The sequence below is a fragment of the Zasmidium cellare genome (assembly GCF_010093935.1).
Source record: "Zasmidium cellare ATCC 36951 unplaced genomic scaffold M409scaffold_5, whole genome shotgun sequence".
Taxonomy (NCBI): Eukaryota; Fungi; Ascomycota; class Dothideomycetes; order Mycosphaerellales; family Mycosphaerellaceae; genus Zasmidium; species Zasmidium cellare.
The window spans coordinates 400,494-417,399 of NW_022986949.1; the positions used below are offsets into that span (position 1 = coordinate 400,494).

A 16,906-nucleotide genomic window follows, 5' to 3' on the forward strand; every position below is an offset into this window, starting at 1 on the left:
CCCCCGGCGTCTACGACACTTTTCAAACGGCTTTCGTTTTGGGATCATGAAGAATGGAACGGAATGGAGTCAGGCCGTCTCGGAGACGGCTGTTATGGGTAATAGTTTGCGAGTCCATCATGTACTTATGGGAGAATCAGGTAGCCTAGCTGCGGTGGCATCTGCTTCATTCTCTCGTGAGAATGCGAATGAGGAAACGGTCGTTACATTTGAAATTGTTTCTTCATGTTTGTTCGAACTTTACTAACATTTGCTAATCTTCGATGCATCGTGGTAGATCAGTACTCCATTGCGTCCTCAAACAGATTCCTCAGCTGCGTTCTCTCCTCCTGCCCGCCATTCGTGTCGAGATTTGGCGCCAACATCAAAACTCTCGCCTGTGGCAGCGTTCCTTCGACGAGCGTATCAATGTGGCTGCTCTTGAAGCCCAAAGCTTTCAAACCTCTCGGCTGGTCACCCAGATCAACAAGGAACTTGGCCAAAGCCTCAGACAAGACCTCTCCAGCGCTTTCCTTCTTCACATTCGAGATATCCACCCCAAAGCACTCCGCCGCGGCAAGATGGCGTTCTGGGTTCGACGCACCGGTGAATTTGAACACCGCCGGAGCGCTGACTGCGACGGAGACACCGTGGGGGATGATGGGTGTCTGGACCTGATAGCCCGCATGCTGATATCCTGGGTTTTGAGAAGAAATCGGATAGGACATTCCGTGGCAAAGATGGACGCCTGCGTTTCCGAAACCGACTCCGGCGAGGGTTGCGGCGAGGAGCATTTTGGATTGCGCTTCCCAGTCGTCTGGGTCTTTGACGGCGCGGGGGAGGTACTTGACTGTGTCGCGGAGGGCTTGCAGGGAGAAGATGTCGGAAATGGGGTTGGCGCCTTGGTATGCCGGGCGGTTGATCGGGTTTGTGGGACGGGGGATGCGTTCGTTATAGGGTATCGCGGTCCAGGATTCCAAGCTGTGGCAGAGGACATCGAGGCCTGAGGAGGCGTGCACGGCGGAGGGCATGGTGCGGGTGTTGATGGGGTCGCAGATGCCGAGGGTGGGCTTGAGGTTTCGGTGGGCGATTCCCGTTTTGGCTTTCTTGGAGACGAGGTCGAAGATGGCGGTGCCGGTTGTCTCGGAGCCGGTTCCGGCGGTGGTGGGCACGGCGATGAGGGGCTTCAGTTTGGAGGTTATGGGTTGGCCTTTTCCTAGGGGCGCGTTGACGAAGTCGAGGAATTCGGCCGACGGGAAGGTCGTGTAGAGGTTCATTAGTTTGGCCGTGTCGATTACGCTGCCGCCGCCGACGGCGAGGAAGGCGTCGGGGGCGTAGGGCTTTGCGGCGTCGATTGCTTCTCGTATTCTATGCAACGCCACATTAATATGGATTTGTTGATGGGGAGTTGGGGAACTGAATGGTGGTGCTCACGAGTAATCCTTCGGCTCAACCTTGACTTTATTAAAAACCTCATACGCAATCCCCTCCGTCTCCAATCCCTGAATCACCTGCTTCATAGCATCCAGCTTCTCCACCGTCGAATCCGTCACAACCATCACTTTCTTCGCCCCCAAGTTCGTGAAATCCATCCCGACTTCCTTGGTACATCCAGGTCCAAATCGGATACTCGAAGCAGCCATCTCGAACGCATACTCCTTCTGCTGGCTTAGATCCACGGGCGTCGCCAACGAGCGCACGCGTCCTGCGTAAGGGTTAATCTGGTGGCCATGGTGGTGATTGTGAGCTCCCGGGTTGGAATGGCAGGGGCAAGAGGAGCTGCCCGAGTTGATTGTGCGGAGGAGGTTCACGGCGCGTTGGGCCCGCGAGGGAGCTATCCTTACGATGGCCATTATGGTGGTTGTCTGTCGAGCTGGGATAGGAGCGGAGGGAAGAGGTGAGGTCCGTCAGCTTTTGTGTGGGTTGTGTCGACGACGACATTGAATGGTTGTTTTTGGACCCGCCTGGCCCCGTCTCCGCGCCGGCCACGGGCAAGTGAATTGCGGGGCAGAGGTGAGTTGCCGGGCCTCGGCGTTAAGGATGGGGTTGGGAAGGTCATGCCGAGATGTCGTTTTAGTAGGCAAAGTATGTGTTAACGCCGAGGGGAGTGCGAACTTCGCTGTTTCTCGAGACTTTCTTAAGACGATGAGAATGGCATATGTTGTCATTTTTGCGGGAAAATCACTCGTCTCGAAGAAGAGGTGAGGTTGTTGGAACAGGCGCTAACGGAAGTTTAAATTGAAACTTCATGAATTGCTTGGCTTCCGGAAGGACTGAAGGAATAGGGAAGGGGAGCATGCCATCTCCATCTCTTCACTATTTCGAGCCATCTCATACCAAGATCTAGACTTGGTCCAGAGATTTTCGAAATGATCCTCAGCGGCCTCGAGATCATCACCCGGCACTTGGTACGCAATGTAGCAAACATTGCTCATCAACAGCAGCCCTGCGGCGTCGACCTTACCCTCCGCCAAGCATCCCAATGGACATCTCCAGCAGTTCTCGACGCAGACAATACCCACCGGCGAGCAGCTCAGACCACGCCTCTCCCATTCCACACCACAGACAACACCATCACCCTCCCCCATGGCGCCTACTTGATCGACTTCAACGAAACCGTCAAGATCCCGCTCGACTGCATGGCCTCCCTTTTCCCGCGCTCATCACTTTGGAGATCAGGTGTAGGAATCGAATCGGGCCTCGTGGATGCTGGGTATGAGGGTGCTATGGGCGCTTTGATGCATGTTAAGAATCCTCATGGAGTTGTTTTGCATCGAGGGGCGAAGCTGGCGCAGGTTGTCTTTGAGGAGATGGAGGGTGAGGTTGAGGGGTATCGTGGGGTTTATCAGGCTTCGATGAGTAGCGCCGGGCGTAATGGACGCGAAGGCGAACTTTAAGGGTGAGTGCGAGTTGCGTGATGAGTGAGGAGACGACTAAGGGACGACTAATGGACGACTAATGGAATAAGTAAAGGGGTAAGTAGGGCTTAAATAAAGGAGTGAGTATAGCGATAAGTAAAGGAACGAGCAATGTAACGATTAAGGTGAGTGGAGATCCTGTGACTACTACTATGGAACTTACGGAAGGCCCACCGAGCAAGTGATTGAAGTATTCAAAGGGTCTGGGAGATGTCGCTCAGCTCTTATGGGTCTTGATATGAGGGTAGTTCTGCTGGATGGAGATGCGTCCCGCAATGGCTTTGCTCAGAAGGCTCAGGACGTCCAATTTGTTTCCCGAAGACCCTTTCATCGTACTCGTAGGTGAGCAAAGAGGCGAAGGATCTTTGCGGTCGAGGCATGAATCTGTGTAGTCAGGTGTGGGAAGTAGTTCAGTTTGAGAAGCAGTCGAACTCTATCTCCTGCGCCGAACAACTCCCAAACCGAATAGTATTGCAATGCCAACGACTCCCACGCTAGACCCTATGCCCACCTGAGCACCAGTGGAGAGGCCTTCGTTGGGCGTACTGATGCTTGAAGGTGTAGCTGTATTATTGCTGGAAGCACTGCGCTGCGGCAAAGGCGCCCAGTATCCTGACCACGTGGAGTTGAACTGCGCATCGGGATCTCGAGTGAACGCATCCAGAGAGACTTGATCAGAGTTAATGTTCTGTGGAGAGACACCCAGTCCTTGAAGGCCTGATCCTGGCCCAGGGGCTTGCGCGAGCCATGACACTGTGTTCCACTTGCGACCTAGGAATGCTGACTGAAGAAGCGCACGTCCGAGTACGTAGGGCTCACTTTGAGCGGGCTCCTAAGGCATGCATGGGAAATATGGCACTGGTTCGTCTCATCCATTGGGAAGAGGCCCAAGAGTGAGTTTGAGGAGCAAGAATGGCACTTTGACGACAACGTTGTCCGTGTCACCGAAGGACGGCGGGAAAGAGAATGAGGTTGTGACCTTGTTCCACCAAAGGTATCCAGGCAGGTTCCGGGCTGGCATAGCCTCTTGCCGGCCAGGGAGAGAAAAAGTCGAAGTCACCGACCCCCCGTTCCCATCTCCTGCGCCAAGTGCGAGATAGCCAATTTCCACAGCAGTGATTTTTTGGACTCCAGGCGTAAGGTAGAACAATTCCTCGACGATGACGGTCGAGGTACTGTACGATGCTTCTCCAGCGCCTCCAAGGCCCCAGCCAATATTCATCGTGTGTGTGTGTGTGCACGGCACCGCTCATGTAAATGCCGGAATCGGCACTGTTATTGAACTCAGGCCAGAGAAAGATCGTGGAATCGTCTATCGTCTGTTTTACGTCTGTTGAAGTTGGTTCCTGAGAGGCCACAGAGTCTCGTTGAGTTTCCAACGCAACCCTGTGGAGAGATAATGGAGGAGTAGAAATGTCCACCGGGAAAGAGGTCAAATGATTGCCACTGTGAAGCATCGGGTTCGCGTTCGGGATAGCCTCCATAGTTGACAGTAACGGCATACCATGGGCCATCTCGACCATAATGCCGGCGACTGGCAGGCACAGTGACGTACTGCTGTGCATAAGATACGACGAAGAACACCACAAAAATGGCGAGGGCTCTCTTGAGACAATGACAGATCGAGTTCATGGTGAGGCCGAGAGGCGATACGGTGCCGTTGTGGCTTGCGAGTATCAATCGTGACGAACTCGTGAAAGCATAAAGACCTCTTGTATTCAGATAAAGAACGCCAACGAGTGCCTTATAGCGCAGCAGTGCAACGAATATCAACTTGCCTGGTTCTGAGGTAGCTTTCAAGTGATCACAAAGCTGAGTATAGCTGGGTGGAATTAGGGGCCGGGAGCATACATGACCTTGACCGATTGAGACAGAATGTGGGATCGCTTGCACGTTCATTCGCCCAGTATGGCCTCGGCCACAATGCAAGGCAACGCTTGACGTGAGTTATGCATCGATAGACTGGGATGGCTGTCACAGATGTGGTGCTTGCGCACTGCTCAGTTGGACGCACGGCGGCTGCTTCTTCTTGGAGCGAAACAATCGTGCCCGCGCAGAAGAGTGGCGTTCATGCTGGTGATCGACTCTATCAAAGCAAGACGCAGCGAAGGCGGTTTACAGCGCGCCTCTCCAGATATGTCTCCCTGTTTCGTCGCCTGTGCCAACGTCATATCTGCTCTGTTGCTGTTTGGAAGGGTTCGCAGCGTCCGGGGCCGATTGTTGGCGATTGAAGGCTTGGGAAGGAAGGAAACTTGTAGCACATACAAGTGTACGATTCTGAGTATCTAAACTGAATATGCAGTAGCACACACGATTAGTACAGTACAACTCAAATGTAACAACTCCCAAGGCTACGATGGGGTCATATGTGTGCTTACCCTGGTTCTGTACGCTACTCAGGATACCCTGGCGGTGGTCACGGCTGTAAATTCGGCTCCAAGGTTCGCTCTACACTGCGACCATTCCCATTCATGCCTGCTGCGTTGCACGTCCTCTCGATGCTTTGAGGGGTGACCTGACCATAGAAAGCTGCAATCATCCGCGTGGCTGGATTACCGGTATGCGTGGCCATTTGTACAACATAGTACCGATGCGCGAGCTGGCATGCGTCGATTGAAGTCGCAGTCGGGAGATGGAGCCTGTTCAAGTATGCTTCACAGAGAAGGTTATCTTGCCATGGTGTTGACAGGTTCCCGGCTGCGTGAGAAGTGAAATACGACGTGTGGTTGGTTTTGGGTGTGCACCTTCGGCGCGGGCCGATCAAGTGAAAGCGCATGATTTGTTGACGTCTGCGGGCCGGGCAGTTGAAACACGCTATTGGCTTGGCAAATTAGGGATATTCATGTTCGAAAAGCCTGGCCAATATGGCAGAAGGCCTCAGGCAGACATACTCAGCTCACTTTCCCCAGCGATTGCGCCTCTTCACCATTCTCAAACATTGGCCTGTCGTCGCAGTCCAGCGATTTCACATCGAGATGATCGCAGGGTGACACAAAATTTGAGGATTGACCCCTTCAGCCATGACTCGCCTTTTTCCGTCGTTGGCTGCGGCCCTGTGCCGTTCGTCCATGCAGCATGTGAATGTGTTTCCGTGGCCAAATCGTATTCACGTCCTGCTTGAAGAGTCGTTTCTATCTCCATGTGCCGCCAGAGCGGGCATTAGACTGTCACCTGCATGCCAAAAGCTGCCTCCGTTAATTTACGGCTCTTCGTCTCTCACAAGGGACTTCAACCATGACTATCGGTCGGTATTCGCCCATCGGTGTCATGGTAGACACACTTTCGTGCAACATCACCATGCCGTCTCTGGAAATCTCAAGCGGCTGCCTTCCATCCTGCGCTTGGCGGTATGCGCTTGTCGAGGGAATTCCTCATACCGGGATGGCGGCCTGGTCGACAAGAGTGAAGAACCTGATAAATTCGAGGGCGTTTTGGCGAGTGGTATTATGCCTCACGATACAGCTTCTAGTTTTTGACATTTCTCGATCACACCTCACGATCACCGACATGCTCATGTCAGCTACTGCTGGACCGACTGCTGGACTTGATTCTGGAGTTCCACCTGGACCTCTCTTTGCTCAAGCGACCTGTAATGTGGACTGGTCAGAGTACGCTTACATCCAGTATGTGACCAACCAGAACTACTTGTGCAACTCGGTCATGATCTTCTAGGCGCTGGACCGGGTAGGGGCAGAGGCATCGAAATTGATGCTGCATCCAGCGGAATGGAGTGCGAGCGCCGAAGATCAAGCTGCAAAGTTGATCCGCAAAGTGCGAGATGACTATAGTGTTCAACTCGCACCCATCCACGTTCAGCACCTCGACGGTGAAGCCACTTGGCCGACAGCTTTACAAAGCTGTTAGCCTTCAATCAAACCCAATTCAGACGCGTGCTGAGCCTGGACTCGGATGCGACCGTCATGAAGAGCATGGACGAGTTGTTTCTCCTTCCTTCAGCACCCGTGGCGATGCCTCGAGCTTACTGGCTTGACGACACGCTATCCTCACAACTGATGCTGGTCGAGCCATCGCTCTTCGAGTTTCGACGAATCCTAAACGCCTTCGAACAGCGTCAATCGACCGACTTCGACATGGAGATTGTGAACGAGCTGTACGGAAACGATTGCATCACCATTCCTCACCGGAAGTACGACCTGCTCACAGGCGAGTTCCGAGCGACGGAGCACCATCGGTATCTCGGCTCGAAAGAAGAGAAATGGGATCCGGAGCAAGTCTTGAACGAAACGAAGTTCGTACACTTCTCTGACTGGCCACTTCCGAAACCTTGGCTGCCACACAGTGAGGAGCAAGAGCTGGATTTTCGTCCAGAATGCCGTCAGACAGAAGAAGGCGAGGACTGCCGTGATCGTGACGTGTGGTTGGGTCTGTATTCGGATTTTGCGGAGAGAAGAGAGGTTAGTATATCTCCTGTGTCTTCGGTCTATGATTCACTGCTAACGACATATTTCCAAGCGAGTCTGCAACACATCGACGATTTCCAAAGAAACAAAGCCAGGATGAAACCCCTGAAGCTCGTCGAGACGGACGGGCCTCGGGTCCTTGCAAAGTCAACATCGAGCGACCTTGGATTGGCATATTTGACGTCCACACAGGCCTCGATATGTCCTATGTTCCATCGGCTTGGAAATTTGAGGGCGCCTCGTAATGGGAAGAGTCGCGCCTTGATAGCAAATGCATGGAATTGCATATTACCAAGCTGCTACGCCCTGGTGAGGAATGGAAGTGGCTTCGAAGCTTCGAGTACATGCCACTCTCTGGAGCAATGCGAAACAGCTGTCACTCCCGGTTGGCACACATTTATCTGGTGAAAGAGAAGCAATGCCGTATCGGCATCGTACGAGTATTCACAGTTGAGAAACCTCGGTCGGATCTATATGTAGAACATGAGATTATTCATGAACTCGAATTGAAGCACTATCGCGAGTTTGGTCCCTCTGGTAATCGAAGAGAAGACGAAGATGCTATGCGTTCCACTTTGAGCAGAACGTCGAAGGCGCTTCGAATCGATTGGCCGCTTCGGTCATGCAACTCGACGCCACAGAATTAAGCTCCACCCAGCTGAACCTGACCTACCCATCTTGAACCCATCTTGACCTTAAGCGCAAAAAAAGAAGTTCCATCTCTGTCTCATTAACACTCAGGGCGAGTAGAACAGGTGATGCCGGTTGACGGTACCTCGTCATGGGTTCCTACCTGGGCCCAGATATCTACCTCAAGGAACGTGGTCAAGGCCGAAGAGGTAAAAGGAATTTATGCTGGTTGGTACAAGCCTTAAGCCATGTCTTGACAGCCTTGGCTAATGTTCATTGGGTGCAGATGACCATAGCCTCGGCCCAAAGCAGATTCATCACCCCATACCGCGTGATCCGTCCAACAGCCCCTCACCTCTTTGCACCATATGCTTTCGTATCTTTGATGGCAAGCGCCCGGACAGTCCTCTTGGTGGGCCTCACGAACATCGACTGGGCCAGACGCTCGCTAGTCTAGAAAAGTCAGCTGTGACTGGCCTCTGCGTTCTATGCTGTATTCTCCGTGCCCAGATCAGCCCAAGAGAACTGAACAAACTTGACCGAGAGGCAGAAATCACGTATGGCTATTGGGAGAGCAACGTAGGCAACGGCATAGTATTTCAGTACAAGCCGCTGCTTCCCTCAGAGAGGCATATGATGAAGAGCGTTGGATTCTTTGATGAGAGCAATGAAGCTCAGGTGAATTTATCCAATACCCCATGGTCCATTCCGACTTCTCTCGAACGCCTGCAGGTTGGGCAGACAACTCACAGCACCAATTCATTCTCCACATTCGCAACGATCGATCGATGGTTGGGCACCTGCATAGCTAAGCACGATAAATGCTCGACCCGTCTACGCCAAAGCACACAACTGCCAACACGAGTGATTGACCTGGGTTGGGAAGATGAAATTAGGCCAGTGCTACGCCGCTCTTCTGATCTGAAGCCAGCACCGTATGTTACGCTGTCTCATTGCTGGGGAAAGAAGGAGTTTCTGCAGCTCAAGCAAGACAATATAGGCTTGCTTCAACGAAGTATCCCGGTGGCCGAGTTGTCCGCAACATCTCGCCACGCTATGGAGGTGGCGTCGCGGCTTGACGTTCGATACATCTGGATTGACAGTCTCTGCATCATTCAAGATTCACCCGAGGACTGGGAGAGAGAAGCTACGAGGATGGCAGACGTGTACAGCAATTCACTACTCACCATTGCTGCCACTTCCTCGAAAGATGGTGGCGAAGGACTGTTTCGTCAAAGCAGGCTGATCGATTTCGTCCGGTGTCGTGTGAAACCTCGCTGGACATCTAACATCTCTGCTACCTCAATCTGTTATAGGATCGGCGAATGGGAGGACGAAGTGAACGATCAGCTGTTGCTAGCTCGAGCCTGGGTAGTGCAAGCGCAGACACTGTCAGCTCGCATCGTCCATTTCACCAACAAACAAGTCTTTTGGGAGTGCGAGGAGAGTCGAGCGAGCGAATCATTTCCTGACAAATTGCCTAATACTGGTGCGACCAAGCCGACTACCCTGCCGAACATGAACGTACCTGAAGGATTCTGGGACCTCCGTAGTCCAGAATACCCCTGGCACAACGTCTGGCACGATGCCGTGCAGCAATACTCCCGGGCAGATTTGACGTTCCGGACGAAGGACAAACTCGTCGCCATCTCTGGTATTGCGAGAAGAATATCTCTTCCCCCGGAGTGTTATCTCGCTGGTCTGTGGGAAGAGGGGCTGCAAGTAAAACTCTTATGGACCGTCAAACGGTTCGATGCAGAGCCTCATCGTGCTGCAAAACGTGCAACAGAGTATAGGGCGCCAAGCTGGTCCTGGGCCTCCATCGATGGCGAAGTCATAATGCGGCATGTCCGGACGGATAGTATCCAACGCACGCCCATTCAAATCCTTGAAGCTTTTGTTGAGCCCCTGGATTCGAGCAATCCATTTGGAAGGGTCAATTCAGGTTACATTCGACTCTTAGGCGTTCTGGCTGCGGGTTACCTCCAGAAGCGGACCGTTATGCAAACCACAACAGCGGTATTTCGTAACGGCACAATGGTCGATGTCCCCTTGGCGCCCAACGCTTGTTACTCTCAAGATGAATGGTATTTCGGATCTGCTCATGTGAGACTGATACTTGATGAAGGCAGTTCAGAGGCCGGCAGAGTTTATCATTGTCTCTTATTCGATTCGCAGGGCGGGTTTGGGCTGCTGATTGAGCCTGTGTCTAGAGAGCGAGGCACGTACAGACGCTTGGGGTACTTTGCCGTTCTGTCTGGTAAACAGTCTGGCAGCGCTCATTCGTCCTTGCAGCTTTGTACAGATTTCGCAGCTTTCATGAATCACGACGAGTCGTTGTACGAGGAGAAGAGCCAGGTAATGGGAACCGGCCTGCATGTCTACAAGATCAAGCTTATCTGAACCATAACTTGCATGATTACGAGCCATGCGCTCAAACGTTTATCTACGGAAGGCCACCCGGCATTGATCAACTCTGAACATACGATTCAGCACAATTGTCTTCATCCTCAACACAACCTCTCGCGTGAACGTCTGGGTCGTCCAGTCATATGAGCAAAGAACAGCTCGCTGCATCCCGTTGGCTCGACCACAGACTAGCACAACCGTAGGTGGGCGGTCTGCGTAGAAGGCAGTCGCTTCCAGAGAATACGTGTCGATGACTGTGAATAGATACTTGCCCTCTTCGTCTTTCTCTGGCAGAGAGGCCGGCGCCACTCCCTCGAAGTGCCCGGATTCGGTCTCTTTCGTGCCACTGCTTTGAAGGCTTCCGGATGTGCTCCACTTCAACCGACCTTCGTTCGATTCTCCCACGCTCAGACCGAAGAGACTTCGTTCAATCATGTTGATGTCAGCTAGCCCCTGAACTCCAAAGAAGCGAGCTTGCGTGGTCCAGAATTTCCCATAGTACATGTTCTTCAGCAATGCCGGTCCGGCGACAAGAATCATCGTTGACAAGATCGTAGCCCCGATAGACACAATTCCGACAAGAATGGTGAGAGTACTGAAGGGGTACTCGTCATGCAGGCCGGCAAATATCGCGACCCCAAAGCACGCAACGACCAAGATGAATGGCACCTTCGGCAACAGGATCTTGGTGACTCTCCTTGCGATGGTCGAAATTGACAGATTCCAGCTTCGACCAGCAGATTGAGGCACCGAAGACGCCATCGAGCACAACAGTTTCGGACTGAGAGTCAGTGTCTACGTCTGCGATCTGACACGAAAGCTCGATGTCTTTCAGCTGAGCTTCATAAGCATCGACCATCGTATGCCAAGGAGTGTCTCTGCTTGGTGGTTGCATACACAGTAGACGTTCGATGATGGAGTCGCTCGTGTTGGACAAAGATAGGCGAGCGAAAGCGGCGAAATCTGAGTCTGTTTTCACAACCTGTGGTCGACGACGAAGGAGACCCATCAAAGCGTAGGCATAGTCGCCATCCATGTACTTCGTTGTGGTCCTGCGGCGCATGCAGCGATTCGCGATGTCGATCAACTCGATCTGCGTCAGATGGACGGTGGCCTCATAGTGGTCTATGAGCTGGCTCGCAATCTGCCAGTCGCTGTCCCAGGCTAGAAATCCCAAGTTGCGCTTGTGGTGAGAGAGCGAGATGCCATTCTTGGAGTCGTATACTGTGATGTTTCGATGTGATTTGGATAGGATGGGTTCAGGCAGAGTCCATAGCCTCTTTCCCCATTCTTGCAAAGCGCCCGTGATCCCGTCTGCGAAGTTGGATGAGTCGATAGCGATAACGACTGAGTGGGCGGCGCGGACAAAATCGCAAAAGCGGTAGACGTCTTCGTTGCCCTCATTCGTATCGCCGGGTGGAAAGCAATCCAGGCAAAAGGCCTTTACATTGCTATCTTTTGCATCCTTTACAGCGCGCATTCCGATTTCCAGCAGCTTCTTCCTGTATTCATGGGCGACTAGTGGGTTTGAATGCTCGGTCTTGAATTGTACTCGGGTGTACGAAATGAATATGTAATCATCGAAGAAGTCGCTAGGAACGTGCGAGGCAACAGGATGACCAGGTTCGAAAGCATCGATGTCGATTCCTCTAACGAAGCAGAGGTATCGTGGCATGGGTCGACGTTGGAGGAGATTTCGCTCCAAGTAGTAATCAGGATCTGTGGACTGTATACCTGCACCCGAAGTCGAACAGACACCATCCGCGATGGTGGCATTCGCCATCACCGGAAATTTCCAGTTGCGATAGAGCACTGGGTCGTAGTTGTTCTGGCGTTCTTGATCCGGCTCCAACTTGGCCAGGAACAAGAGAAAAATGCCCATGGCCAAAGCCACCGGCAAATACAAGAAAGGGGCAACGCTGCTGTTTGCGTACAGAAAGTCGACAAGTGCAAGAAGGACTGGTCGCGAAGCCGAGCCGACAACAGACACAAGCCAGTTGCGGTCAGAGTGTTTGACTGGCTGATGACACTGAACTTCGAGGAGGCGCAAGCGACCATCAGATGGGTCAATGTAAGCCTCAGGGATCGTTGCGTTTTGAACAAGTCGCTTTCTTTCATGTCAGTTAAGTGAAGAACTTATAGGCAAAAGCGATCTCACAGATAGCTCGAGTCCTCTGTGTTCGACGAGAGATCTCTACCAAATGCGTCCCTATGTCTTCGTCGATGCTTGACCACCTGCTGGACTCCATCGTTTCCAGGTATGAAACGCTGACTCTCTGTCCCAGGCCTCTCGTTGTCATAACCCACGAAGCCGAGTTCTAGATCACGGTTTCGAGACATGGTAGAAGGAGGTCTCTAGTGAGATAGTAGGAAAGAACTCGATAGGTTGGAAACAGAGCAGGCAAGAAGCGGACGTCTTCTAATTCAAGCCAAAGCTTGGCAGCCTTGCTCAGGAGATAACGAGGAAGGCGGCATGTCTGTGACACCTCTTTGCGTCTTTCACCGGTGAAGGACGTTTCACGTAAATGTAGAGAAGTTGCCTTGTGAAAGAGAAAGCCCTGAGCCCAAGCAGCGTGCTTGCGCGGGTTCGTCGTCAAAATCTGAAGGATTCTCGTGGGCAGCTCTCATACTGGTTGAACAGAGGCCTGCGCTTACATCCAGTCGATACGGCCAAGACGACGTGAAGCTTTTGTCAGTGCTTGACGTTGAGGCAGACTGTCGGGTGCGACACTGCCTGGGACCGGTGTTGCAAGCCCTTGGTGCGTGTGTAGCACAGCGCAAGCGACGGTAGCACAAGAATGCAAGGCATCATCCTTGCGGTTCTTGTGTTCAACCAACGAGGCAGCGTGTCTTCTCCGCGCACTTCGCTTCGCTGGCAGTTTCATGCGAGGTTGCCAATTGTCCGAGCGCAAATCAAAATGGTGCCAGGCAGTGGCATGTTCATTCTCTTCAGAGTGACGATGCCGATGTACTTTCGAGGCGGCCATATCGATTTGCCTTCAGAATCACGAGAGTCAGCTGGCGTGAAATTCTACGCTTAAATTGCCCCCTCAGCCGTGTCTGCTACACTCTATTGCTAAACACGATGAAGGAACTCCGTTCATCGCTGCAATGCTGCTCTTTTACCTGCCAGTAATGGTCGTCAAGTGGGAATATGCCATGGGAATGTGTCGAGACCCTTCAGAGATGCATTATATCAATCGAGGCTGTCATGACTGTGATATAGACGGCACGAAGTGTGTTTCGAGTATTCTGTAGATAGCAAAAGCGCCGTGAAGTTGAACATCGGGTGTTCGGCTAAGCGGGCCGAACACCGGCCCCACGAATTAGCCGCTCGACGCGGTCGCGTCTCCCAAACAACAGCACCACTCGAATCTGCGGGACAACGACGACAACAACAACATCTCTTAACGCCGCCGCCCGAAATCAGTCAATGTTGCACGGCCATGCGTCGCTGTGAGAGTGTGCATTTTTTCACCAATGGCCACTCGCACGAAGAGCTTCCTTGATCAGGATCACCAAAGAAAGGTGCGACAAGCGGAGCATTCGTATCTCAGGCACATACTGACTGACTCTATAGCCGCGGCCTGGACAATGGAGTCGACGACCACACGATAGACCTTCCGCGAACGAGACCCCGACCATTCCTCCTCAGCCGAAACCACCTATTGCAGCCACATCACAAGCCAAGTCCAAACTACAAGCATTTCAGTTTGTCGCAGCTGCGCCCGGGAAAAGGTCAAAAGACGACTCATCAGGGGAGAAGCAAGATATGGGCCATGGAAGTGACAGTGGCACGTTGTCCGCTCAGTCGAGTAGAACAGGCGAGACCCCACATCTACCACACGCGAACACGTTTCCATGCACGCCTGGCGCACGTCTACCCCTCGAGGACTTGATTGGGAACTGTGACGAGGCAATCCAGAAACAGCCTGTTCATGAGTCTCCCGAGGAGCAGATTGGATGGATCCCCCACAGCTCGTCGGACCTCCTCACGCCGAACCGAAGAAAGAGAAAGCGCGCCAAAAGCTCCTCTCCTTCATGCCCAAACACCTCTTCTCAGCAGGAACGAGCTTCAGGCTTCTTTGGCGAGAATGAGGCACCGTCAACCGCCAAGAGGACACCAGCTGCGGACCCTGCGACAGCTCTGTGGCAGCAATATGCCAACGGCAGGGCGAATGGAGAGAGTTTGAACATACCAGAGATCGGCAACCTCATTTTCCAAGCATCGCCAAGGCCCCTGGAAACCCCCGTCAAAGGTGGGCCTTTACGTAGATGGGCCAGCACAGGAAACGACTGGCCCAGCACGAAGAACAAAAAGAGGTGTACAGCAACACGGCAGAGCATCAATGTTTGGCAAGACCAGACGGCGGTTGAGTCGGGCGGCAAGAGCAAAGTCGCGACGATGGTGCAGAAGATTCAAGAGACGTTGGCTTCCCAGAAGCTGGAACAGGCGCAGACCAAAGCCGTGGCTAGGGCGGCAGATGCACCCTCAAGTTCTAGTCCACTTCCAGAAATTGGCGCCGAAGGCTTTCCAACTCCCGCAGCTGCGAGCCCACTGCAGTCTCGTCAGACGAATGTGAAGAGTCCCTTGCGATCCGTCCAAGCACCACTACGAATTCAGGAATTGAAACCGCCCTCGCAGAGACAACTGTTGAGGCCGACCCAATCTGGCGGCTTTCTTTCTGAATCCTCGCGACCTGTAGGGGACCCATTAAACCCTGGCGCTGCTGGATCGCTGCATTTGCACAGCAAAGCGCCTCTCCCTGCGTATAAGCGGCCCTCTATTTCCAAGGTGCCTAGTCAGCCCAAAGTCCAACAACTCGTAGCACCTCTGCCTGCACCTGCTGCAGACAAGGATCTTGACGACTTCGGCGACGATGCTTTCGACCTCACTGCTGATGACCTGGATGAGCTGCTCTCCCAAGCTCCTGTTGAGCAGCGGTCGCTTTACGACATACCGCAACATCCTAACCCTCCATCTCAAGTGCACGACAGTGCTGTACCTCAGGATGAGCCACTTCGGCCACAGGCTGAGACTATCACTCTCGACGACGACGATGAGTTCGGAGATGACGACCTTGACGAAGATTCATTTGTGCAGGCAGAGTTCAGCGCGACACAAGTGCAGAGGGTCAGTCGTTCCTGATCTCGATCACACGTTTTATGGTATAGATAGCTCATGAATACATAGATGTCACCTCGTCGGCGAAGTCCACGAAAGAAGCAAAGCCCATGCAAATCTCAAGCCTCCTCCCCCGAGCGGCACACATCGCCCTTACAGAGACATGTTGTCCGTCAGGTCATTGACGGCGAATATACCAACGACAAAGGCCGCCGCTCCTCTGAGAAAGTTGTCCTCGCTGAAGACTGGAAGTCGTCGAAGGTGACCGCTATTACTCTGCGCGGCTCTTGGATGAACACATCACTTTGTAAGGGCAATGTCATCCATATCGCACGCCTTCGTCGTTCTGAGGATACGTACATTGTGGACAAACCTCCGCCTGGCCAAGTCATTGTCGATGATAAAGACAGCAGCCCGTTCTTAGTCCTGCATCCAGATCATATGTTGTCGGCCACCACGGTCGCGGACTCGTTTGATTGCGTTCGGAAAGCAGTGCTTCAGGATCGCATCAAGGCCACAGGCGAGACGAGCAAAGCCATGGTCTATGGCAAGGTCCTTCATGAGATCTTTCAGCAAGCTCTTTCTGCGAACTTGTGGGACGATAACTTTATGTCGTCTTTGGTGGACAGGACTGTTCAAGCTCATGTGGAGGGCTTATGGGAGCTAGGCATGACCGATACCAATCTTGCAACCGAGGAGATCAAGGCCAAAATGGGTGAATTGGCAGCATGGGCAAACGTGTTTGTTCGCGAAACCCCTAACGACGTCTCCCTGGTGGACGACAAGCAGGGCGGCAAGGTCTGGATGTCGATCAGCAAGCTTATCGCCATCGAAGAGCACATCTGGAGTCCACAATTCGGCTTGAAGGGGAATGTCGACGCCACCATCCAGACAACGCTTATTGACCATCCAAATCAGCCTAGCAAAAAGCTCATTGTACCTTTTGAGGTGAAAACTGGTCGCACCACGCAAAGTCCTGCGCATCGAGCACAGACGGCGCTCTATACGCTGCTGCTGTCGGACCGATACGATGTCGCTGTCGAAGCTGGAATACTCTACTACTTGGAGAGTTCTTCGATGTCACGGATTGCACCACCCATCATCGAGGTGCGACAGATGGTACAACAGCGAAACAGATTGGCCAGGTCCATCTTCCGAGCCAGAAATCCGCCAAAAGCGTCCAAGGTAGAGAGGCAAGATGCTCAAATGCTGGATGTACCACCCCCTCAATCACAAGAGATCGAGGAATCTGGAATACCGACACTACTCAAGAATCCCTTCAAATGTGGCCGATGCTACGCTCAACAATCATGCTTCACCTTTCACGCACTTGTCGAGAACGGCTCTGCAGACAGCGCTGGCATGATAGACGACAACAAGAAAGATCACAGCTTGGTCTGGAAGGAAGCCGTGAGCCACCTGCT

At 52.8% G+C, this 16,906-nt stretch overlaps 6 protein-coding genes across 6 annotated transcripts; 2 read left to right on the forward strand and 4 right to left on the reverse strand.

Moving 5' to 3' along the window:
- Positions 1 to 278: 278 nt before the first annotated feature.
- On the reverse strand, positions 279 to 1,832 carry M409DRAFT_18431 (uncharacterized protein; the record flags this gene model as incomplete). The annotated part of the gene is made up of 2 exons (XM_033804492.1): positions 279 to 1,347; positions 1,414 to 1,832. The coding sequence occupies 2 exons, from the start codon at positions 1,830 to 1,832 to the stop codon at positions 279 to 281; spliced, it is 1,488 nt and encodes a 495-aa protein (XP_033672206.1).
- Positions 1,833 to 2,348: 516 nt separating this feature from the next.
- On the forward strand, positions 2,349 to 2,876 carry M409DRAFT_18432 (uncharacterized protein; the record flags this gene model as incomplete). The annotated part of the gene is made up of 1 exon (XM_033804493.1): positions 2,349 to 2,876. One exon carries the CDS (start codon positions 2,349 to 2,351, stop codon positions 2,874 to 2,876), a length of 528 nt encoding a protein of 175 aa, XP_033672207.1.
- Positions 2,877 to 4,181: 1,305 nt separating this feature from the next.
- Positions 4,182 to 4,529, reverse strand: M409DRAFT_50776 (uncharacterized protein; the record flags this gene model as incomplete). The annotated part of the gene is made up of 1 exon (XM_033811627.1): positions 4,182 to 4,529. The coding sequence occupies one exon, from the start codon at positions 4,527 to 4,529 to the stop codon at positions 4,182 to 4,184; it is 348 nt and encodes a 115-aa protein (XP_033672208.1).
- Positions 4,530 to 6,605: 2,076 nt separating this feature from the next.
- M409DRAFT_63653 (glycosyltransferase family 8 protein) lies at positions 6,606 to 8,238 on the forward strand (the record flags this gene model as incomplete). Its single annotated transcript, XM_033815697.1, has 3 exons — positions 6,606 to 6,723; positions 6,762 to 7,312; positions 8,209 to 8,238. 3 exons carry the CDS (start codon positions 6,606 to 6,608, stop codon positions 8,236 to 8,238), a joined length of 699 nt encoding a protein of 232 aa, XP_033672209.1.
- Positions 8,239 to 10,390: 2,152 nt separating this feature from the next.
- M409DRAFT_18435 (uncharacterized protein) lies at positions 10,391 to 10,897 on the reverse strand (the record flags this gene model as incomplete). Its single annotated transcript, XM_033804494.1, has 1 exon — positions 10,391 to 10,897. The coding sequence occupies one exon, from the start codon at positions 10,895 to 10,897 to the stop codon at positions 10,391 to 10,393; it is 507 nt and encodes a 168-aa protein (XP_033672210.1).
- Positions 10,898 to 10,967: 70 nt separating this feature from the next.
- M409DRAFT_18436 (uncharacterized protein) lies at positions 10,968 to 12,697 on the reverse strand (the record flags this gene model as incomplete). Its single annotated transcript, XM_033804495.1, has 2 exons — positions 10,968 to 12,468; positions 12,516 to 12,697. 2 exons carry the CDS (start codon positions 12,695 to 12,697, stop codon positions 10,968 to 10,970), a joined length of 1,683 nt encoding a protein of 560 aa, XP_033672211.1.
- Positions 12,698 to 16,906: the final 4,209 nt, after the last annotated feature.